The sequence below is a fragment of the Oncorhynchus clarkii genome, unplaced genomic scaffold (assembly GCF_045791955.1).
Source record: "Oncorhynchus clarkii lewisi isolate Uvic-CL-2024 unplaced genomic scaffold, UVic_Ocla_1.0 unplaced_contig_6244_pilon_pilon, whole genome shotgun sequence".
NCBI classification, from domain to species: Eukaryota; Metazoa; Chordata; class Actinopteri; order Salmoniformes; family Salmonidae; genus Oncorhynchus; species Oncorhynchus clarkii.
Genome location: NW_027260884.1, coordinates 91,995 through 118,352, shown reverse-complemented (window position 1 = coordinate 118,352; position 26,358 = coordinate 91,995). Strand labels below are relative to the sequence as shown.

General features: G+C 41.1%; 1 protein-coding gene across 1 annotated transcript in view; it reads right to left on the bottom strand.

Moving 5' to 3' along the window:
• The window catches only part of LOC139402074 (gastrula zinc finger protein XlCGF57.1-like), a 50,047-nt gene extending 30,805 nt beyond the window's left edge, over nt 1-19,242 (bottom strand). Inside the window, exons 1-4 of the mRNA XM_071146172.1 lie at nt 18,624-19,242; nt 18,106-18,203; nt 17,792-17,975; nt 8,017-9,410 (exon numbers count right to left, since the gene is read on the bottom strand). Coding sequence (XP_071002273.1) covers nt 8,509-9,410; nt 17,792-17,975; nt 18,106-18,203; nt 18,624-18,975 — 1,536 coding nt within the window. The 5' untranslated portion in view covers nt 18,976-19,242 and the 3' untranslated portion in view covers nt 8,017-8,508. Of the gene's footprint in view, nt 9,411-17,791; nt 17,976-18,105; nt 18,204-18,623 lie in introns of the transcript that reaches the window.
• Nucleotides 19,243-26,358: the final 7,116 nt, after the last annotated feature.

Here is a 26,358-nt window from a genome sequence, read left to right as displayed (position 1 = left end):
TTAACAAGTCCTGAAGATCAGATGTTAATGAAGCAATACAGACCACATAGAAGTGTCTGGAGTTTAGTTTGCCTGTTCTACAGTCTAGTAAAGAAAGGGGGGGGGGGGGGGGGGTTGACTGGGACAGACAATGTAACATCTATAATGTTTTGAGAAAATGTTTTTGTAAAACATGCTCCTTTTGAAACTTTCTCTCTAAATCTGACTTTCATTATGGTTTTATATGGTCTATTGGTTTCTCTCTAAATCTAACTTTCATTAAGGTTTTATATGGTCTATTGGTTTCTCTCTAAATCTAACTTTCATCAAGGTTTTATATGGTCTATTGGTTTCTCTCTAAATCTAACTTTCATCAAGGTTTTATATGGTCTATTGGTTTCTCTCTTTTCATTGGCAGAATCCTTTTTCAGTGTTATGATATTCATAACATCCATATCCACCAGTCTATCTTCCTGTCAACTAACAGAACTCTGCTAGTTGTCCTGGTAACAGATACCAGTTTTCTTCATGTCAACTATTTTTATTGTTATTTTATATTTATTTTATATTTAACCTTTATTTAACCAGGCAAGTCAGATAAGAACAAAATCTTATTGACAATGACGGCCTAGGAACAGTGGGTCAACTGCCCTGTTCAGGGGCAGAACGGCAGATTTTTACCTTGTCAGCTCGGGGATTCGATCGGTTAGTGGTCCAACGCTCCAGCAGACTACTCCAACCACCAGGCTACCTGCCACCCCAAAACTAACAGAACTCTGCTGGTTGTCCTGGTAACAGATACCAGATCTATTTCATTTGTTCAAACTAAACTACAGCACTTACTCTGATGAGTCAAATCTGATCCTTTCCTCTCTTCTCCTCCTCTCACAGTTCCACTCAGCCCCTTTGTTTTCCTGCAGTCCACCAGCAGCACAGACAACCTCTTCATACCCAGCAGTAAGGTGCTACCGGGAGAGGCTCGACACGGGGACTCCGGGAGGGAGGAAGGGCTATCGTTGTCCTGGTAACCATAAAGAGGGAACACAGACACATATCATTATGGATGCTGATGTCACTGTTGTCATAAAGTGCTTTCCAGAAACCCAGCCCCAGATAGAGCAAGCTGTATGCTAGACCAGACCAAGCTGTACCATCTGGTGTTCTGATCTGGAGAGACTCTTCTCTGCCTCGTCAGCATCAGGATGTTGTTGAGGCTCCCCAGAGGATCCATAATAGTCATGTCTCTCTCCTGTGTGAACGAGAACATCAAACAGATATTGAACTTATTGAACTTTATTTTAAAATCATAGGGTCTTAGACGAGGCATTAATATATCTCAACTTGGCATATAATGCAAATGTGAAAGGGTTGTTGCACGAAACAGGTGTATTTTGTGTCCCTTCGATATTTTATGAAGAAATTATGCTCCAATATTGAATTTTAAAAGCCTGTTGCAATAGATGAGGTGCAGTTTAATATAGACCACATGGATAATTTAATACATAATCTAAAAGTCCCCAAAATATATGAACCAATGGCAGATTGACCCTTTAACAATTTATACAGTACTGAACAACATATTCAAGTGTAGAACTTCAGTAGAATGCCCCTTAAAATCCCCACATTCAATAACTGCATAGTTTGTATCCCTGTTGAAGACAGTACTCACTGGTGTTAATCAGATATTCTGTCTCCTCCTCTTTCACTCCCAAAACGTCTTCCTCCTTCACCTTTATTGAGACAGCATCCTCTTCCTCTCGAAACGGTTCTTTCTCTTCCTTCACTAAAACAGCCTCCTCTTCCTCCATTTTCATTCTGAATAATTCTTTCTCTCCTTTCATTGTAATATCCTCCTCTTCGTCTTTCACGACAATGTTCAGCGCCAGAGCATCTTTCTCTCCTTTCACTGTAATATCCTCCTCTTCTTCGTCTTTCACGACAATGTTCAGCGCCAGAGCTTCTTTCTCCAAACAGCAGACCTCATCTTCTTTAGCAGGGGATGCGTAGTTTAGTGAGCTCATGGTCAGTGATGTTAGTTAGCATTAGCGACTAGCCTAGTGCTAGGCTCAGTATCAATATTTAACAAGTTTGCAAATTGAACAAGGAAATTAGGTTAAAGTTAACCAGTAGATACGTCGCCAGAAATGTGTTTTCAACACTGAGATTAGCTAATGTACATTAATAATGTCTAAAACCTCAATCTTTCAGTTTTATGTTGGCTAGCTAGCTACCGAGGTGGTTGAAAGAGTAGCCGTGTTGTTGTTCCTGAGGAAGCGTCCCGTCCAGTCCATTATACGTCACACAAGAAGCATCACCCGAAAGACGCTCATCGCCATCTGCTGGCTGGAGTGGGTAACGCAGTTTGGAAACAAAAGTTACAACTCTTTTGTATTGGAAAAAACGTCATAATAATTCAACAATAAACTGATATATTTTCTCTTACAAATAATAATTTCCGGTAAACAGACGTAGAAGCTTAATATGAATATGTAGATGATGATGATTAAATACTTATATGAATAGGTAGTGTGTTAATGTGTGTTTTCTCTGTTAATTTTTTACATTCGTTTTAATCTAGATGCGATCATGCTATCCACTTCAATCAGTGTAAGATACAAACCATCCTGTAAACAACAGTGCAAATGCATCACATGCAAATAGCACTTGATTTTCTGATTATCTGTAGTGCTATACACTGGGTATAAAAAACTTTAGGAACACCTGCTCCTTCCTTGACATAGACTGACTAGGTGAATCCAGGCTAAAGCTATGATCCCTTATTGATGTCACTAGTTAAATCCACTTCAATCAGTTTCGATGAAGAGGGGGAGACAGGTTAAATAAGGATTTTTAAGCCTTGAGACAAATGAGACATGGATTGTGTATGTGTGCCATTCAGATGGTGAATGGGGAAGACAAAATATTATAAGGGTCATTGAACAGGGTATGATAGTAGGTGCCAGGCGCACTGGTTTGTGTCAAGAACTGCAACGCTACAGCTTCCCATGTGCACCAAGAATGGTCCACCAGCCAAAACAGTGGCGGTCAGTGCCGTTTCAGATGAGGGAGGACCATTTGTTTTTTCATGAGCATGGCCTTATTTCTACACAAGCATATTGGATGACTGTCATTCATATCCCATTCACCCTGTTCAATGTAGCATGAACGGGTTTAGGCTACTACATGATACTCACATTTTCACTATAACCATCATGAGGTTGCTACAACCTGGCCTATGAATGAAAGTTTAGAATGTAGGTGCACACTGGTCGAGAGAAAAATACTGCCTAGCACACTCTTGACTACATCTAGCTGATAAATGGGTGTCATCAGTAGTCCGACAGTTTCAAACAAGAGATTCTATTGGACAAATGTTGATCCCGGTTTTGTTCCGTTTATGTAATGTTTGTCAACAGAATCGGAGGACTGAATACACCCCTGATCATGCATAAACACAGGTCACTTTCATAACAGCCACGTTGTATTCCTTCTCTCCTCCTCTCACCTTTTCCCCCTCGCTTCTGTACTTCAATGCACAACACATCAGCTGTATGTGACCAGGAAAGAAAACCTTTCCAAGCCAAACCATATCATAACTGAAACACACAGCTTACATCGTTGTCACCATATTAGCTAAAGTAACATCATAGTCAACAGAGATAATAGAACTAACCTGCTACAATCATAGCAACGCTCTGTTTGAGCCAAGTGTTTGAGTAGACTAAACTAGATGGCTGCATTTGCTAGCTAAGTAAGTGAAACTGAAAGTGCAAAATAAGTGACGAAATATCTCTCTCTCGCTTCTCCTTCATTTTGGAATAAAATCATTTGTTCAAAACTGTTCAACTATTGTATTTTTCTCTCTTTGGGTCAACTACTCACCACATGTTATGCACTGCAGTGCTAGCTAGCTGTAGCTTTTGCTTTCAGTACTAGATTAATTCTCTGATCCTTTAATTGGGTGGACAACATGTCAGTTCATGCTGCAAGAGCCCTGATAGGTTGGAGGACGTCCTCCGGAAGTTGTCATAATTATTGTGTAAGTCTATAGAAGCCTTGAGAACCATAATCCTCCTAGGTTTTGTATTGAAGTAAATGTACCCAGAGGAGGATGCAAAAGAGTATGTTTTAATCAATTATTTGGTGACGTGATTATATTTAGTAGAGTTTTATCAACAAAAAAAAAATCAATGAGGAGGAGGGTCCTTCCTCCTCTGAGGAGTCAACATGGGCCAGCATCCCTGTGGAACACTTTCGACAGCTTGAAGAGTCAATGAATTGAGGCTGTTCTGAGGGAGAAAGGGGAGGGTCCAACTCCATATTAGGAAGGTGTTCCAAATGTTTGGTATAATCAGTGGATATATCTGTCATTTAGCAGACACTTTTATCCAAAGTGATTTGCAGTCATGTGTGCAAATACTTTACACATGGGTGGTCCCAGGAATCAAACCCACTACCCTGGTTTAACAAGCACTATACTCCACCAACTGAGCTACAGGACCACAAGGAATGATCAAGGATGACGCAGAGAAAAAAAAACACACACACACACACACACACACACACACACACACACACACACACACACAGCCTGAATTTGAAAAATCGAATTTAATTAAAGACAGTAACATTGAAACTGACAAACTCCATATTTAGTTCAAATCAAATGTTATTTGTCATACATACAACAGGTGTAGACGTCACTGTGAAATGCTGAATACAACTGCTATAGCTATACCTTACCGTGAAATGCTTCTTACAAGCACAGCCTGGAATCTAACCAAGGAAATTCTTACTGACAAGCACTTACACACAATGTAGTTAAGAAAAATAAGAGTTAAGAAAATATTTACTAAATAAACAAAAAACAAAAAAAGTAACACAATTAAATATCAATAACGAGGCTATATACAGGAGGTACCAGTACAGAGTCAATGTGGAGGCTATATACAGGAGGTACCAGTACAGAGTCAATGTGGAGGCTATATTTGATTTGATTTGATTTGATATGCAGGGGGTACCGGTACAGAGTCAATGTGGAGGCTATATACAGGAGATACCAGTACAGAGTCAATGTGGAGGCTATATACGTGGGGTACCGGTACAGAGTCAATGTGGAGGCTATATACAGGGGGTACCAGTACAGAGTCAATGTGGAGGTTATATACAGGAGGCACCAGTACAGAGTCAATGTGGAGGCTATATACGTGGGGTACCGGTACAGAGTCAATGTGGAGGCTATATACAGGGGGTACCAGTACAGAGTCAATGTGGAGGTTATATACAGGAGGCACCAGTACAGAGTCAATGTGGAGGCTATATGCAGGGGGTACCAGTACAGAGTTAATGTGGAGGCTATATACAGGAGATACCAGTACAGAGTCAATGTGGAGGCTATATTCAGGGAGTACCAGTACAGAGTCAATGTGGAGGCTATATACAGGGGGTACCAGTACAGAGTTAATGTGGAGGCTATATACAGGAGATACCAGTACAGAGTCAATGTGGAGGTTATATACAGGGGGTACCGGTACAGAGTCAATGTGGAGGCTATATACAGGGGGTACCAGTACAGAGTCAATGTGGAGGTTATATACAGGGGGTACCGGTACAGAGTCAATGTGGAGGCTATATACAGGGGGTACCAGTACAGAGTCAATGTGGAGACTATATACAGGGGGTACCAGTACAGAGTCAATGTGGAGGTTATATACAGGGGGTACCGGTACAGAGTCAATGTGGAGGCTATATACAGGGGGTACCAGTACAGAGTCAATGTGGAGGCTATATACAGGGGGTACCAGTACAGAGTCAATGTGGAGACTATATACAGGGGGTACCAGTACAGAGTCAATGTGGAGACTATATACAGGGGGTACCAGTACAGAGTCAATGTGGAGGTTATATACAGGGGGTACCGGTACAGAGTCAATGTGGAGGCTATATACAGGGGGTACCAGTACAGAGTCAATGTGGAGGCTATATACAGGGGGTACCAGTACAGAGTCAATGTGGAGGCTATATACAGGGGGTACCAGTGCAGAGTCAATGTGGAGGCTATATACAGGGGGTACCAGTACAGAGTCAATGTGGAGGCTATATACAGGAGGTACCAGTACAGAGTCAATGTGGAGGCTATACACAGGGGGTACCAGTACAGAGTCAATGTAGAGGCTATATACAGGGGGTACCAGTACAGAGTCAATGTAGAGGCTATATACAGGGGGTACCAGTACAGAGTTAATGTGGAGGCTATATACAGGAGGTACCGGTACAGAGTTAATGTGGAGGCTATATACAGGAGGTACCGGTACAGAGTCAATGTGGAGGCTTTATACAGGGGGTACCAGCACAGAGTCAATGTGGAGGCTATATACAGGGGGTACCAGTACAGAGTTAATGTGGAGGCTATATACAGGGGGTACCAGTACAGAGTCAATGTGGAGGCTATATACAGGAGGTACTTGTACATAGTGAATGTGGAGGCTATATACAGGAGGTACCAGTACAGAGTCAATGTGGAGGCTATATATAGGAGGTACCAGTACAGAGTCAATGTGGAGGCTATATACAGGAGATACCAGTACAGAGTTAATCTGAATAACTTCAACATGGACAATATGAGAACACTGATGGCTCAATATGGTTTTCTGAGGGATGACGGCTTCATATTCATTCCATATTCTCTGCTCAACAACACTGACTGAGAATCAATCTGGTTGATTCTCTGCTCACAACAAACTTTGCTGTGTCCAGGCTGTCACTTCTGTCATCAGCTACTAACACCAGTGCTGTACCTTTGTCCTTGTCCCTGGATGACGGCTTCCTGCTCCCTCTTCCATAGTGAGAACACTGATGGCTCAACATGGTTTTCTGAGAGACTGGATGACGGCTGCCTGCTCAATCTTCCATAGTGGGAACACTGCTAGCTCAACATGGGCTTCCTGGTTATGAAAGAAAGTGTGATGGTCAATGGTAGCCACTCCCATTGTTTGAAGCAGTTGTGGTCTTTGTTGGCATGTATCCAGACCCCAGAATGGTAGTAGAAAGGAGCCTGTTCCCTGCATGCTTCCTCACAATCATTGGCTGCCTCAACCACACCCCCACCTGACTTCATTCCTACAGCCTTCATCTCCGTCCCTGGAGTCTCTTCACTGACTGATCTTCATTCCTACAGCCTTCATCACCATCCCTGGAGTCTCTTCACTGACTGATCTTCATTCCTACAGCCTTCATCTCCGTCCCTGGAGTCTCTTAACCGAGTAAGTATAGATAGTATAAGAAACCTGCCCCATTCTACTTGTCTATTATCTTTGTTCAGAAATAGTCATTTGTGTGACCTACTGATTTTCCCTACAATTTATTTATTTTTCAATGCCAACAGACAATTTGTTAGTTCGTTTGACATGGTGGGTTCTTTTTGTGTCAGTAAAAATGTATAAGGGAGAAATGGCGATGGAAACTCCTTTATGCGCAAATATTTATATAATAACCATCACATCTTAGTTAACTTGGAGTCACGTGATGAAATGTTGATTGTTCCTCCCACTACGATTTGGGAACCCATGCAGTTTATTAGGCTACAGATGAAATAAGTTATGAACTCAGGGTGGTGAAAGTGCACGTGATGAGCTTGGGCTGGCAGGGTAGCCTAGTGGTTAGAGCGTTGGACTAGTAACCGAAAGGTTGCAAGTTCATATCCCCGAGCTGACAAGGTACAAATCTGTCGTTCTGCAGTTAACCCACTGTTCCTAGACCAGTTAACCCACTGTTCCTAGACCAGTTAACCCACTGTTCCTAGACCAGTTAACCCACTGTTCCTAGACCAGTTAACCCACTGTTCCTAGACCAGTTAACCCACTGTTCCTAGACCAGTTAACCCACTGTTCCTAGACCAGTTAACCCACTGTTCCTAGACCAGTGTCATTGAAAATGTGAATTTGTTCTTAACTGACCTTAAATAAAAATGCTCCTTTCCAATACATTTTGAGGGTCTTATTCTGGTGACATTTGACAAATAAAATAATAATCTCATCATTCGGGTAACAACGTTTATTCAACCAGTCGGAGGCTTGTAAAATGCCTGTGGTGACATATTTGAAGGTCTTATTCTGATTATCAATGGTGCTGGAGGAATGACACACTCAGATAAACACACAATGTCAGACTTTAAAAAAGGACCATTTAAACACATGGAATCTGATCTACTCTGTATTCAAACTGACAGACTCCATATTCACTTCATGTTTTCTAATGAAAACATACAAATATATTTTAGAGTATGCTTTGTACAATTCAATTTCATCTGGTAAAAACAATTAAACACAGTCAATAAAATAAGACAATGGGAGCACTGTGTATGTTCTCTGATGAATTTTAAGTCAATGTGATGTGAAATATCAGTTTACACAGTAGGATAAGTTATTTTTCTCTGTGTGGATCCTCACCTGCCTTATAAGTGACATTTGCAAGGCTTCTCCCATGGGTGTATTCTCTCATGTCTTTTCAGGCTCCCTAAATGGTTAAAACTCATTCCACACAGGGAGCAATGGAATGACTTCGGTGTGTGTCCACATGTCTTTTCATGTTTCCTAACATGCTAAAACTCTTTCCACACTGGGCGCAACGGTATGGCTTCTCCCCAGTGTGTATTCGCTCATGAGTTATTAGGCCTCCTAACCTGTTAAAACTCTTTCCACAATGGGAGCAGTGGTAAGGCTTCTCCCCTGTGTGTATTCGGCCATGAACTTTCAGGATTCCCTGCTGTCTAAAACCTTTTCCACAATGGGAGCAGTGGTAAGGCTTCTCCCCTGTGTGTATTCGGCCATGAGCTTTCAGGCTTCCTTGCTGTCTAAAACTCTTTCCACACTGGGCGCAACGGTATGGCTTCTCCCCAGTGTGTATTCGCAGATGAGACTGCAGGTTTACTAACATGCGAAAACTCTTTCCACAATGGGTGCAATGGTATGGCTTCTCCCCTGTGTGTAATCGTGCATGAGATTGCAGGTTTCCTAACGAGCCAAAACTCTTTCCACACTGGGCGCAACGGTATGGCTTCTCCCCTGTGTGTATTCGCTCATGAGTTATTAGGCCTCCTAACCTGTTAAAACTCTTTCCACAATGGGAGCAGTGGTAAGGCTTCTCCCCTGTGTGTATTCGGCCATGAACTGTCAGGCTTCCTTGCTGTCTAAAACCTTTTCCACAATGGGAGCAGTGGTAAGGCTTCTCCCCTGTGTGTATTCGGCCATGAGCTTTCAGGCCTCCTAACCTGTTAAAACACTTTCCACACTGGGAGCAGTGGTAAGGCTTTTCCCCTGTGAGACTCTTCTCATGTCTTTTCAGGCTTCCTAACTTGGCAAAACTCTTTCCAATCTGGGAGCAGAGTCTTGCTGGTTTGGACGTCTCTGGTTCCTCCAAGTTTGGTTTTCCTCCTGCCAAAGACAGTGTTTATTTAAAGAGAGAACAGAATTACATCTCCACATGATAAAACTGCCTTGCTATGAGGTTTAATCCAAATCAGATCCCTCAATAACCGGAGGTCAGTTTTCAAACATTTCATCATTTAAAACAATCTTGGTGTGATTTTAAAACAAATGTTGTAGAGCTTCCTGGTAATATGTTTACTTACTTATTCATATTCTTAATTTTCTTTCTGTTTTAGAAGTCAGAACACAAACAACTAAACAGTTCTACGACACTCAAGACACAGACATCTCTGGATTCCTATCGAGCAGGTGGTTCTAAATATATAACCTTCATAGCTGTATGATACAGAATGCGACCTACACACTTCCTTAAACCTAAAATAAGTAATTTTGTCAAAAAACAATATTTTTTTTCATTGGAGACAAAGCACCTCTGTAACATCTCCCCGTTGTCTCAATGGTTTGACACATGATGTTGAAATGGCACATTTTTTTATTTAGATTAGATCATTTTGATTAATCACTAATGGAATGGTATTTTGGGTAAAATAAAAATAATGAAATATTTGGGGCAGACTTTTTAAAAAGGATTATTATATTTATATTTTTTACCCCCTTTTTTGCCCCAATTTTCGTCAATTGTCTCATCGCTACAACTCCCGTACGGACTCGGGAGAGGCGAACGTCATGCGTCCTCCGAAACACAACCGCAATGCATCTTGACACGATGCACAATTAACCCAGAAGCCAGCCGCACTTATGTGTCGGAGGAAATACCTTACACCTGGCGACCGTGTCAGCGTGCATTAGCCCGGCCCGCCACAGGAGAGCACGATGGGACAAGGACATCCTGACCGGCCAAACCCTCCCCCAACCCGGACGACGCCGGACCAATTGGCTCTCCCGGTTGTGGTCGGCTGCGACACAGCTGGGTATCAAACCAGAATCTGTCGGCAAACGGTGACTACTTTGAAGATTCACTTAACCCTTTTTTGGTTACTATATGATTTCATATGTAATATTTTATAGCTTTGATGTCTTGTCACAACACAACTGATTGGCTCGAACGCATTAAGAAGGAAAGAAATTCCACAAATTACCAAGGCACATCTGTTAATTAATTGAAATGCATTCCAGGTGACTTCCTCATGAAGCTGGTTGAGAGAAGGCCAAGAGTGTGCAAGGCAAAGGGTGGCTACTTTGAATAATTTGTTTAACACTTTTGGTTACTGTATGATTCCATAAGTGTTATTTCATAGTTTTGATGTCTTCACTACTTTTCTAAAATGTAGAAATTAGTACAAATAAAGAAAAACCCTTGAATGAGTAGTTGTGTGTCCTAAATTTTGACTGGTACTGTATATGGCCGATTCCGTGGGAAAGTCAACCTGAACATGTGTAACGGAGGTTAGAGCGTGCCGTAAACTCACTTCACAGCTAGCTTGAAACGTCACAGATGGAGCTGTCCAACTGGTACCAGCTATCAAATCAAATCACATTTTATTGTTAACATACACATGGTTAGCAGATGTTAATGTGAGTGTAGCGAAATGCTTGTGCTTCTAGTTTCGACCAGTAGTAATAACAGCAGTAATATCTAACAAGTCATCAGTAGTAATAACAGTAATAACAGCAGTAATAACAGTAATAACAGCAGTAATATCAGTAATAACAGCAGTAATATCAGTAATAACAGCAGTAATATCAGTAATAAAAGCAGTAATATCTATCTATCAAGTCATCTAACAATTTCACAACAACTACCGTTTACACAGTGTAAAGGAATTAATTAGAATATGTACATATAAATATATGGATGAATTAGAATATGTACATATAAATATATGGATGAATAAGAATATGTACATATAAATATATGGATGAATATGTACATATAAATATATGGATGAATAAGAATATGTACATATAAATATATGGATGAATATGTACATATAAATATATGGATGAATATGTACATATAAATATATGGATGAATAAGAATATGTACATATAAATATATGGATGAATATGTACATATAAATATATGGATGAATATGTACATATAAATATATGGATGAATAAGAATATGTACATATAAATATATGGATGAATATGTACATATAAATATATGGATGAATATGTACATATAAATATATGGATGAATAAGAATATGTACATATAAATATATGGATGAATATGTACATATAAATATATGGATAAATAAGAATATGTACATATAAATATATGGATGAATATGTACATATAAATATATGGATGAATATGTACATATAAATATATGGATGAATATGTACATATAAATATATGGATGAATATGTACATATAAATATATGGATGAATATGTACATATAAATATATGGATGAATATGTACATATAAATATATGGATGAGCGATGGCCGAACGGCACAGGCAAGATGCATTTTTTATTTATTTAACCAGGCAAGTCAGTTAAGAACAAATTCTTATTTTCAATGACGGCCTGGTGTGTGTGTGGGTTAACTGCCTGTTCAGGAGCAGAACGACAGATTTGTACCTTGTCAGCTCGGGGGTTTGAACTCGCAACCTTCCGGTTACTAGTCCAATGCTCTAACCACTAGAGCTACGCTGCCGCCACCTTGCAGTAGCAAGATGCAGTAGCTATTCCCTCTACAGTATATACATATGAGATGAGTAATGTAGGGTATGTAAACATTATATAAAGTGGCATTGTTTGAAGTGATACATTTATTACATCAACATTTTTTTATTATTAAAGTGACTAGAGATTTGAGTCAGTATGTTGGCAGCAGCCACTCAATGTTAGTGATGGCTGTTTAACAGTCTGATGGCCTTGAGATAGAAGCTGTTTTTCAGTCTCTCGGTCCCAGCTTTGATGCACCTGTACTGACCTCACCTTCTGGATGATAGCGGGGTGAACAGGCAGTGGCTCGGGTGGTTGTTGCCCTTGATGATCTTTTTGGCCTTCCTGTGACATCGGGTGGTGTAGGTGAAGAAGCGCTGTTACGCCTTCTTCACCACTCTGTCTGTGTGGGTGGACCATTTCACTACTGTCCCATCGATGTGGATAGGGGGGTGCTCCCTCTGCTATTTCCTGAAGTCCACGATCATCTCCTTTGTTTTGTTGACGTTGAGTGAGGTCATTTTCCTGACACCACACTCCGAGGGCCCTCACCTCCTCGCTGTAGGCCAATTTGTCGTTGTTGGTAATCAAGCTTACCACTGTAGTGTCGTCTGCAAATTTGATGATTGAGTTGGAGGTGTGCATGGCCACGCAGTCATAGGTGAACAAGGAGTACAGGAGAGGGCTGGAGAACGCACTCTTGTGGGGCCCCAGTGTTGAGGATCAGCTGAGTGGAGATGTTGGTTCCTACCCTCACCACTTGGGGCGTCCCGTCAGAAAGTCCAGGACCCAGTTGCACAGGGCGGGGTCGAGACGCAGGGTCTCAGGCTTAATGACGAGTTTGGAGGGTACTATGGTGTTAAATGCTGAGCTGTAGTCGATTAACAGCATTCTCACATAGATATTCCTCTTGTCCAGATGGCATAGTGCAGTATGGTGGCGATTGCGTCGTCTGTGGATCTATTGGGGCTTTAAGCAAATTGGAGTGGGTCTAGGGTGTCAGGTAGGGTGGAGGTGATACGATCCTTGACTAGGCTCTCAAAGCACTTCATGATGACGGAAGTGAGTGCTACAGGGCGGTAGTCATTTAGCTCAATTACCTTAGCTTTCTTGGGAACAGGAGCAATGGTGGCCCTCTTGAAGCATGTAGGATCAGCAGACTGGAATAGGGATTGATTGAATATGTCCGTAAACACACCAGCTGGTCTGCGCATGCTCTGAGGACGCGGCTAGGGATGCCGTCTGGGCCGGCAGCCTTGCGAGGGTTAACACGTTTAAATGTTTTACTCACGTTGCCTGCGGTGAAGGAGAGCCCGCAGGTTTTGGTAGCGGGCCGTGTCGGTGGCACTGTATTGTCCTCAAAGCGAGCAAAGAAGTTGTTTAGTTTGTCTGGGATCAAGACATCGGGGTCCGCAACGGGGCTGGTTTTCTTTTTGTAGTCCGTGATTCACTGTAGACCCTGCCACATACGTCTTGTGTCTGAGCCGTTGAATTGCGACTCTAATTTGTCTCTAAACTGACGCTTAGCTTGTTTGATTGTGTTGCAGAGGGAATAGCTACACTGTTTGTTTCCGGTCACCTTGCCCTCATCAAAAGCAGTGGTTCGCGCTTTCAGTTTTGCGTGAATTCTGCCATCAATCCACGGTTTCTGGTTGGGGAAGTTTTTAATAATCGCCATGGGTAAAACATCACCGATGCACTTGTTAATAAACTCGCCGAATCAGCATATACATCAATGTTATTGTTTGACGCTATCCGGAACATATCCCAGTCCACGTGATCGAAGAATCTTGAAGCGTGGAATCAGATTGGTTGGACCAGCGTTGAACAGACATGAGCACGGGCGTATCCTGTTTTTAGTTTCTGTCTATAGGCTGGGAGCAACAAAATGGAGTCGTGGTCAGATTTTCCGAAAAGAGGATGGGGCTTAGTATGCGTCGCGTAAGTTAGAGTAACAATGATCCAGGATTTTGCCAGCCCAGGTCACGAACTCGATATGCTGATCAAATTAAGGGAGCCTTGTTTTCAGATTAGCCTTGTTAAAATCCTCAGCTACAATAACTGCAGACTTAGGATATGTGGTTTCCAGTTTACATAGAGTCCAATGAAGTTCGTTCAGGGCCGTCGAGGTGTCTGCTTGGTGTCTGCTTGGGGGGATATACATGGCTGTGATTATAATCGAAGAGAATTCTCTTGGTAGATAACGCGATCGGCATTTGATTGTACGGAATTGTAGATCAGGTGAACAAAAGGACTTGACTTCCTGTACGTCGTTATGATGACACCACGTCTCATTAATCATAAGGCATATACACCCCCGCCCTTCTTCTTACCAGAGAGATGTTTGTTACTGTCGGCGCAATGCGTGAAGAAATCAGGTGGCTGTACCGACTCTGATAACGTATCCCGAGTGAGCCATGTTTCCGTGAAACAGAGAATGTTAGCTTGAAACGTCACAGATGGAGAGAATCAGGGACACTCGAGGAAGCTAAACTGTTAGCACCACACTGGCGTCAGTTACATATGAACAAATAAAGTTAGTCATTTCCAAATGAAACCATGTTCTTTAAGGTCTATATATTATATATATTAAACCATGTTCTTTAAGGTCTATATAGTATATATATTAAACCATGTTCTTTAAGGTCTATATAGTATATATATTAAACCATGTTCTTTAAGGTCTACATAGTATATATATAGTATATATATTAAACCATGTTCTTTAAGGTCTACATAGTATATATATATATTAAACCATGTTCTTTAAGGTCTACATATATATATATATATATATTAGTATATATATTAAACCATGTTCTTTAAGGTCTATATATTATATATATATATATATATATATATATATATATTAAACCATGTTCTTTAAGGTCTATATAGTGTATATATATATATATATATATATATATATATATATATATATATATATATATATATATATATAAAACCATGTTCTTTAAGGTCTATATAGTATATATATATAGTATATATATTAAACCATGTTCTTTAAGGTCTATATAGTATATATATTAAACCATGTTCTTTAAGGTCTATATAGTATATATATATAGACCTTAAAGAACATGGTTTAATATATATACTATATAGACCTTAACAGAACATGGTTTAATATATATATACTATATAGACCTTAAAGAACATGGTTTAATATATATATACTATATAGACCTTAAAGAACATGGTTTAATATATATATATACTATATAGAGCTTAACAGAACATGGTTTAATATATATATATATATATATATATATATATATATAGACCTTAAAGAACATGGTTTAATATATATACTATATAGACCTTAACAGAACATGGTTTAATATATATACTATATATATATACTATATAGACCTTAAAGAAGGTCGGAGGAAATGGAATACATTTGATCCACTACAGAGACGAAGAACAAGTCTCACAAAAATTGCTTTTCATTTAATCACATTTCATAGCTTTAAGAAAAGGTTTAGAGAGCTTGTTTTAAATACATATGTGCCATCTTTAACAAGTTCTGTAGATCGGACGTTAATGAAGGAATACAGACCACATTGAAGTGTCTGGAGTTTAGTTCTAGAGTCTTGTAAAGATATGGGGGGGGGGGGGGGGTGACTGAGACAGGCAATGTAACATCTATCATGTTTTTAGGAACAGTTTATGTAAAACATGCATCTCTAGAGCTAACTTTCATCAAGGTTTAATATGGTCAATTGGTTTCTCTCAGTCTAGCTTCATGTCAACTAACAGAACTCTGCTAGTTGTCATGGTAACAGATACCAGTGGGAAGATCTATTTAAAAAAAAAAAACGTATTTATTTCACCATTATTTAACCAGGTAGGCAAGTTGAGAACACCTTTATTTAACCAGGTAGGCTAGTTGAGAACACCTTTATTTAACCAGGTAGGCTAGTTGACAACAAGTTCTCATTTACAACTGCGACCTGGCCAAGATAAAGCAGTGCAGTTCGACACATACAAACAGAGTTACACATGGAGTAAACAAACATACAGTCAATAATACAGTGTAAACAAGTCTATATACGAAGTGAGCAAATGAGGTGAGATAAGGGAGGTAAAGGCAAAAAAAGGCCATGGTGGCGAAGTAAATACAATATAGCAAGTAAAAACACTGGAATGGTTGATGTGCAGTGGAAGAATGTGCCAAAGTAGAAATAATGGGATGCAAAGGAGCAAAATAAATAAATATACAATAGGGGGAGAGGTAGTTGTTTGGGCTAAATTATAGATGGGCTATGTACAGGTGCAGTAATCTGTGAGCTGCTCTGACAGCTGGTGCTTAAAGCTAGTGAGGGAGATATGTGTTTCCAGTTTCAGAGATTTATGTAGTTCGTTCCAGTCATTGGCAGCAGAGAACTGGAAGGAGAGGCGGCCAAAGGAAGAATTGATTTTGGGGGTGACCATAGAGATATACCTGCTGGATCGCGTGCTACAGGTGGGTGATGCTATGGTGACAAGCGAGCTGAGATAAGGGGAGACTTTACCTAGCAGGGTCTTATAGATGACCTGGAGCCAGTGGGTTTGGCGACGAGTATGAAGCGAGGGCCAGCCAATGAGAGCGTACAGGTCGCAGTGATGGGTAGTATATGGGGCTTTGGTGACAAAACGGATGGCACTGTGATAGACTGCAAAGAATTTATTGAGTAGGGTATTGGAGGCTATTTTGTAAATGACATCGCCGAAGTCGAGGATCGGTAGGATGGTCAGTTTTACAAGGGTATGTTTGGCAGCATGAGTGAAGGATGATTTGTTGCGAAATAGGAAACCAATTCTAGATTTAACTTTGGATTGGCAATGTTTGATATGAGTCTAGAAGGAGAGTTTACAGCCTAACCAGACACCTAGGTTATTTATAGTTGTCCACATATTCTAAATCAGAACCATCCAGAGTAGTGATGTTGGACGGGCGGGCAGGTGCAGGCAGTGATCGTTTGAAGAGCATGCATTTAGTTTTACTTGTATTTAAGAGCAATTGGAGGCCACGGAAGGAGAGTTGTATGGCATTGAAGCTCGTCTGGAGGGTTGTTAACACAGTGTCCAAAGAAGGACCAGAAGTATACAGAATGGTGTCGTCTGCGTAGAGGTGGATCAGAGACTCACCAGCAGCAAGAGCGACATCATTGATGTATACAGAGAAGAGAGTCGGACCAAGAATTGAACCCTGTGGCACCCCCATAGAGACTGCCAGAGGCCCGAACAAAAGGCCCTCCGATTTGACACACTGAACTCTATCAGAGAAGTTGTTGGTGACGAGGCAATCATTTGAGAAACCAAGGCTGTTGAGTCTGCAGATGAGGATGTGGTGATTGACAGAGTCGAAAGCCTTGGCCAGGTCAATGAATACGGCTGCACAGTAATGTTTCTTATCGATGGCGGTTAAGATATCATTTAGGACCTTGAGCGTGGCTGAGGTGAACCCATGACCAGCTCTGAAACCAGATTGCATAGCGGAGAAGGTACGGTGGGATTCGAAATGGTCGGCAATCCGTTTGTTGACTTGGCTTTCGAAGACCCTAGAAAGGCAGGGTAGGATAGATATAGGTCTGTAGCAGTTTGGGTCAAGAGTGTCCCCCCCTTTGAAGAGGGGGATGACCGCAGCTGCTTTCCAATCTTTGGGAATCTCAGACGACACGAAAGAGAGGTTGAACAGGCTAGTAATCATTTTATTTGTTGAAACTGAACTACAGCACTTACTTTGATGAGTCAAATCTGATCCGTTCATCTCTTCTCCTCCTCTCACAGTTCCACTCAGCCCCGTTGTTTTCCTGCAGTCCACCAGCAGCACAGACAACCTCTTCATACCCAGCAGTAAGGTGCTACTGGGAGAGGCACGACACGGTGACTCCGGGAGGGAGGAGGGGGGCAGGCTATCGTTGTCCTGGTAACCATAAAGAGGGGACACAGACACATATCATTATGGATGCTGATGTCACTGTTGTCATAAAGTGCTTTCCAGAAACCCAGCCCCAGATAGAGCAAGCTGTATGCTAGACCAGACCAAGCTGTACCATCTGGTGTTCTGATCTGGAGAGACTCTTCTCTGCCTCGTCAGCATCAGGATGTTGTTGAGGCTCCCCAGAAGATCCATAATAGTCATGTCTCTCTCCTGTGTGAACGAGAACATCAAACAGATATTGAACTTATTGATCTTTCTTTGAAAATCATAGGGTCTTAGACGAGGCATTAATATATCTCAACTGGGCATATAATGCAAATGTGAAAGGGTTGTTGCACGAAACAGGTGTATTTTGCATCCCTTCAATATTTTATGAAGAAATTATGCTCCAATATTGAATTTTAAAAGCCTGTTGCAATAGATGAGGTGCAGTTTAATGTAGACCACATGGAGAATTCAATACATAATCTAAAAGTCCCCAAAATATATGTAGCAATGGCAGATTGACCCTTTAACAATTTATACAGTACTGAACAACATATTCAAGTGTAGAACTTCAGTAGAATGCCCCTTACAACCCCCACATTCAATAACTGCATAGTTTGTATCCCTGTTGAAGACAGTACTCACTGGTGTTAATCAGATATTCTGTCTCCTCCTCTTTCACTCCCAAAACGTCTTCCTCCTTCACCTTTATTGAGACAGCATCCTCTTCCTCTCGAAACGGTTCTTTCTCTTCCTTCACTAAAACAGCCTCCTCTTCCTCCATTTTCATTCTGAATGCTTCTTTCTCTCCTCTCACTGTAATATCCTCCTCTTCTTCTTTCACGACAATGTTCAGCGCCAGAGCGTCTTTCTCTCCTTTCACTGTAATATCCTCCTCTTCTTCGTCTTTCACGACAATGTTCAGCGCCAGAGCTTCTTTCTCCAAACAGCAGACCTCATCTTCTTTAGCAGGGGATGAGTAGTTTAGTGAGCTCATGGTCAGTGATGTTAGTTAGCATTAGCGACTAGCCTAGTGCTAGGCTCAGTATCAATATTTAACAAGTTTGCAAATTGAACAAGGAAATTAGGTTCAAGTTAACCAGTAAATACGTCGCCAGAAATGTGTTTTCAACACTGAGATTAGCTAATGTACATTAATAATGTCTAAAACCTCAATCTTTCAGTTTTATGTTGTCTAGCCAGCTACCGAGGTGGTTGAAAGAGTAGCCGTGTTGTTGTTCCTGAGGAAGCGTCCCGTCCAGTCCATTATACGTCACGCAAGAAGCATCACCCGAAAGACGCTCATCGCCATCTGCTGGCTGGAGTGTGTAACGCAGTTTGGAAACAAAAGTTACAACTCTTTTGTATTGGAAAAAACGTCATAATAATTCAACAATAAACTGATATATTTTCTCTTACAAATAATAATTTCCGGTACACAGACGTAGAAGCTTAATATGAATATGTAGATGATGATGATTAAATACTTATATGAATAGGTGGTGTGTTAATGTGTGTTTTCTCTGTTAATTTTTTACATTCGTTTTAATCTAGATGCGATCATGCTATCCACTTCAATCAGTGTAAGATACAAACCATCCTGTAAACAACAGTGCAAATGCATCACATGCAAATAGCACTTGATTTTCTGATTATCTGTAGTGCTATACACTGGGTATAAAAAACTTTAGGAACACCTGCTCCTTCCTTGACATAGACTGACTAGGTGAATCCATGTGAAAGCTATGATCCCTTATTGATGTCACTAGTTAAATCCACTTCAATCAGTTTCGATGAAGAGGGGGAGACAGGTTAAATAAGGATTTTTAAGCCTTGAGACAAATGAGACATGGATTGTGTATGTGTGCCATTCAGATGGTGAATGGGGAAGACAAAATATTATAAAGGTCATTGAACAGGGTATGATAGTAGGTGCCAGGCGCACTGGTTTGTGTCAAGAACTGCAATGCTACAGCTTCCCATGTGCACCAAGAATGGTCCACCAGCCAAAACAGTGGCGGTCAGTGCCGTTTCAGATGAGGGAGGACCGTTTGTTTTTTCATGAGCATGGCCTTATTTCTACACAAGCATATTGGACGACTGTCATTCATATTTCACTCACCCTGTTCAATGTAACAGCAATAGGTTTAGGCTACTACATGATACTCACATTTTTCACTATAACCATCATGAGTTTGCTACAACCTGGCCTATGAATGAAAGTTTAGAATGTAGGTGCACACTGGTCGAGAGAAAAATACTGCCTAGCACACTCTTGACTACATCTAGCTGATAAATGGGTGTCATCAGTAGTCCAACAGTTTCAAACAAGAGATTCTATTGGACAAATGTTGATCCCGGTTTTGTTCCGTTTATGTAATGTTTGTCAACAGAATCGGAGGACTGAATACACCCCTGATCATGCATAAACACAGTTCACTTTCATTACAGACACGTTGTATTCCTTCTTGCATCTATGTGCTCTCCTCTTATCACCTTCTCCCTTTGTTTCTGTACTTCAGTGCACAACACATCAGCTGTATGTGACCAGGCAAAAAAACCTTTCCAAGCCAAACCATTTCATAACTGCTACACACAGCTTACATTGTTGTCAACATATTAGCTAAAGTAACATCATAGTCAACAGAGCTAATAGAACTAACCTGCTACAATCATAGCATCGCTCTGTTTGAGCCAAGTGTTTGAGTAGGCTAAACAAGATAGCTGCATTTGCTAGCTAATTAAGTGAAAATGTAAGTGCAAAATAAGTGACGAAATATCTCTCTCTCGCTTCTCCTTCATTTTGGAATAAAATAATTTGTTCAAAACTGTTCAACTATTGTATTTTTCTCTCTTTTAGTCAACTACTCACCACATGTTATGCACTGCAGTGCTAGCTAGCTGTAGCTTTTGCTTTCAGTACTAGATTAATTCTCTGATCCTTTAATTGGGTGGACAACATGTCAGTTCATGCTGCAAGAGCCCTGATAGGTTGGAGGACATCCTCCGGAAGTTGTCATAATTATTGTGTAAGTCTATAGAAGCCTTGAGAACCATAATCCTCCTAGGTTTTGTATTGAAGTAAATGTACCTAGAGGAGGATGCAAAATAGTATGTTTTAATCAATTATTTGGTGACGTGATTATATTTAGTATAGTTTTATCTAAAAAAAAAAAATCAGTGAGGAGGAGGGTCCTCCCCTTCCTCCTCTGAGGAGTCAACATGGGCCAGCATCCCTGTGGAACACTTTCGACAGCTTGAAGAGTCAATGAATTGAGGCTGTTCTGAGGGAGAAAGGGGAGGGTCCAACTCCATATTAGGAAGGTGTTCCAAATCTTTGGTATAATCAGTGGATATATCTGTCATTTAGCAGACACTTTTATCCAAAGTGATTTGCAGTCATGTGTGCAAATACTTTACATATGGGTGGTCCCAGGAATCAAACCCACTACCCTAGTTTTACAAGCACCATACTCTACCAACTGAGCTACAGGACCACAAGAAATGATCAAGGAATGACGCAGAGAAAATAAAAACACACACACACACACACACACACACACACACACACACACACACACACACACACACACACACACACACACACACACACAGCCTGAATTTGAAAAATCAAATTTAATTAAAGACAGTAACATTGAAACTGACAAACTCCATATTTAGTTCAAATCAAATGTTATTTGTCATACATACAACAGGTGTAGACGTCACTGTGAAATGCTGAATACAACTGCTATAGCTATACCTTACCGTGAAATGCTTCTTACAAGCACAGCCTGGAATCTAACCAAGGAAATTCTTACTGACAAGCACTTACACACAATGTAGTTAAGAAAAATAAGAGTTAAGAAAATATTTACTAAATAAAAACATTTAAAAAAGTAACACAATGAAATATCAATAACAAGGCTATATACAGGAGGTACCAGTACAGAGTCAATGTGGAGGCTATATACAGGGGGTACCAGTACAGAGACAATGTGGAGGCTATATACAGGGGTTACCGGTAGAGAGTCAATGTGGAGGCTATATACAGGGGTTACCGGTACAGAGTCAATGTGGAGGCTATATACAGGAGGCACCAGTACAGAGTCAATGTGGAGACTATATACCAGTACTATGTACCAGTACAGAGTCAATGTGGAGACTATATACCAGTACTATGTACCAGTACAGAGTCAATTGTTTTAAAATTTTTATTTTACCTTTATTTAACCAGTTGAGAACAAGTTCTCATTTTCAACTGCGACCTGGCCAAGATAAAGCAAAGCAGTGTGACAAAAACAACACAGAGTTACACGTAAACAAACGTACAGTCAATAACACAATAGAAAAATCTACAGTGTACAGTGTGTGCAAATGTAGAAGAGTGATCGGTAAGCTGCTCTGACAGCTGATGCTTAAAGTTAGAGAGGGAGATATAAGACTCCAGCTTTAGTGATTTTTGCAATTCGTTCCAGTCATTGGCAGCAGAGAACTGGAAGGAAAGGCTGCTGAAGGAAGTGTTGGTTTTGGGGATGACCAGTGAAATATACCTGCTGGAGCGTGTGCTATGGGTGGGTGTTGCTATGGTGACCAGTGAGCTGATATAAGGCGGGGCTTTACCAAGCAAAGACTTATAGATGACCTGGAGCCAGTGGGTTTGGTGATGAATATGTATTGAGGGCCAGCCAACGAGAGCATACAGGTCATTTGGCGACAAATATGTAGGGTAGTATACGGGGCTTTTGTGACGAAACGGATGGCACTGTGATAGGCTACATCCAGTTTGCTGAGTAGAGTGTTGGAGGCTATTTTGTAAATTACATCGCCGAAGTCAAGGATCGGTAGGATAGTCAGTTTTACGAGGGTATGTTTGGCAGCATGAGTGAGGGAGGCTTTCTTGCGAAATCGGAAGCCGATTCTAGATGTAATTTTGGATAGGCGATGCTTAATGTGAGTCTGGAAGGAGAGTTTACAGTCTAACCAGACACCTAGGTATTTATAGTTGTCCACATATTCTAGGTCAGAACCGTCCAGAGTAGTGATGCTAGTCGGGTGGGCGGATGCAGGCAGCAACCGCTTGAAGAGCATGCACTTAGTTTTACTAGCATTTAAAAGCAATTGGGGGCCACGGAAGGAGAGTTGTATGGCATTGAAGCTCGTTTGGAGATTTGTTAACACAGTGTCCAAAGAAGGGCCAGATGTATACAGAATGGTGTCGTCAGAGTAGAGGGGGATCAGAGTCACCAGCAGCAATAGGGCAACATTGATATATACAGAGAAAAGAGTCGGCCCGAGAATTGAACCCTGTGGCACCCCCATAGAGACTGCCAAAGGTCCGGACAACAGGCCCTCCGATTTGACACACTGAACTCTATCTGAGAAGCAGTTGGTGAACCAGGCGAGGAAGTCATTTGAGAAGCCAAGGCTATTGAGTATGCCGATAAGAATGCAGTGATTGACAAGAGTCGAAAGCCTTGGCCAGGTTGATGAAGACGGCTGCACAGTACTCTATTTTATCGATGGCAGTTATGATATTGTTTAGGACCTTGAGCGTGGCTGAGGTGCACCCATGACCAGCTCAGAAACCAGACTGCATAGTGGAGAAGGTACGGTGGGATTCTAAATGGTCGGTGACCTCTTTGTTAACTTGGCTTTCAAGATTTTAGAAAGACAGGGTAGGATAGATATAGGTCTATAACTGTTTGGGTCTAGAGTGTCTCCCCCTTTGAAGAGGGGGATGACCACGGCAGCTTTCCAATCTTTGGGGATCTCAGACGATACAAAAGAGAGGTTGAATAGGCTAGTAATTGGGGTACAGCAAACTTTAGAAAGAGAGGGTCCAGATTGTCTAGCCCGGCTGATTTGTAGGGATCCAGATTTTGCAGTTCTTTCAGAACATCAGCTATCTGGATTTGGGTGAAGGAAAAGCGGGGGGGACGGGGCTTTGGCAAGATGTTGCAGGGGGTACTGAGATGTTGGCCGGGGTAGGGGTAGCCAGGTGGAAAGCATGGCCAGCCGTAGAAAAATGCTTATTGAAATTATCGATGATCGTGGATTTATCGGTGGTATCTCTCAGTGCAGTGGGTAGCTGGGAGGAGGTGCACTTATTCTCCATGGACTTCTCCATTCGTGCTCCAGGATGCAAATTTCTGTTTGAAAACAGAATTTCTAGTTTTCCTAATTGACTGAGTATATTGGTTCCTGACTTCCCTGAAAAGTTCAATATCGCGGGGCTATTCGATGCTAATGCAGAACGACACAGGATGTTTTTGTGCTGTTCAAGGGCAGTCAAGTCTGGGGTGAACCAATATCTGTTCTTAGTTCTACATTTTTTTTTGAAGGGGTGTGCTTATTTAAGATGGTGAGGAAAGCACTTTTAAAGAGCAACCAGTTATCCTCTACTGACGGGAAGAGGTTAGTATACTTCCAGGATACCCGGGCCAGGTCGATTAAAAAGGCCTGCTCGGTGATGTGTTGTAGGGAGAGTTTGACAGCGATGAGGGGTGGTCATTTGACCGTGGACCCATTACGCACGTAGGCACTGAGGCAGTGATGGCTGAGATCCTGGTTGAAGACAGCAGAGGCGTATTTAGAGGGCAAGTTGGTCAGGATGATATCTAAGAGGGTGACCATTGTTACGGATTTAGAGTTGTACCTGGTGGTTTCCTTGATAATTTGTGTGAGATTGAGGGCATCTAGCTTAGATTGTAGGACGGCTGGGGTGTTAAACTGGTCCCAGTTTAGGTCACCTAACAGTACGAACTCTGAAGATAGATGGGGGGAAATTAATTCACATATGGTGTCCAGGGCACAGCTGTGGGCTGAAGGGGGTCTATAACAAGCGGCAACGGTGAGAGACTTGTTTCTGGAAAGGTGGATTTTTAAAGGTAGAAGCTCTAATTGTTTTGGGTACAGACCTTGATAGTAAGACAGAACTCTGCAGTAGATTTCAACTCCGCCCCCTTTAGCAGTTCTAGCTTGTCGGAAAATGTTATAGTTAGAGATGGACATTTCAGGATTATCAGAGGGGTACGAAGCCAGATAGAACTATTCAGACATTCCAAATCAGGCTTCATCCATTTCATGAAGGTGGATATTGATCCAACCATTTCAAAAGTAATGACCGGGCTGATGGAAACAGGATATGCCTGTATACTTTTCTAAATGCCGACAGACGATTTGTTACTTCGTTTGACATGGTGGGGTCTTTTTGTGTCAGTAAAAATGTATAAGCGAGAAATGGAGGTGGAAACTCCTTTATGAGCAAATATTTATATAATAACCATCATGTCTTAGTTAACTTGGAGTCACATGCTGATATGTTGTGTGGTCCTCCCTCTATGACTTGGGAACCCATGCAGTTTATTAGGCTACAGATGAAATAAGTTATGAACTTCACAGGGTGGTGAAACTGCATGTGATGAGCTTGATGCTCCTTTCCAATACATTTTGATGGTCTTGTTCATGGTCTTGTGACATGATGTCTTGTGACATGATGATTGATGATTGGTTGCCATTTTACAAATAAAATACAAAAAGAATACTTGAACTTAAATCTTCATTGTAAAGGTTCTAAACACAGTTTCCCATGTTTGTTCAGTGAACCATAAACAAGTAACGTAAAACATATACAAATATGATGATGTCATAATGAATTCATGACACGTGAATTAACAAATATGATGATGTCATAATGAATTCATGACACGTGATTGAACAAATATGATGATGTCATAATGAATTCATGACACGTGATTGAACAAATATGATGATGTGGGGCGGCAGGGTAGCCTAGTGGTTTGAGCATTGGACTAGTAACCGGAAGGTTGCAAGTTCAAATCCCCGAGATAACAAGGTACAGATCTGTCGTTCTGCCACTGAACAGAGAGTTTGACAGCGATGAGGGGTGGTCAGATTTTTCACATTGATCAAACATCACATGGATTTATTTTGTTGAAATGATGTGGAAACAATGTTTATTCAACCAGTGGGAGGCTTGTAAATTCCCCCAGGAAAGTGTAACGAGGAATTCTTCTTTGAGACAATGATAAACAGCAATCCGTGGGAGAGTTGTGGTGGATATTATAAAATAAGGATCTGCTGGAGTCCAAGTCCAACCAAAATTCTTTATTTCTGAGCTCAGAGAGAATAACAGAGTTACACAGTGCAGTGTAGACAGCCTGAATTCAAAAGCATTGGGTGATGAGCACATATCTTTATAGTTTCCTGTTCCTGGGCGGGACTTTATTCATACAAGGACGCAGGTGCAAATTGGTTTGCAACACAGGATGAAACTCCCAAGAACAGGAGATTATAATAGGACAGTTTCACAAGGTTAGTCACATAATCAGTTATGTGGACACACATACAATTAACA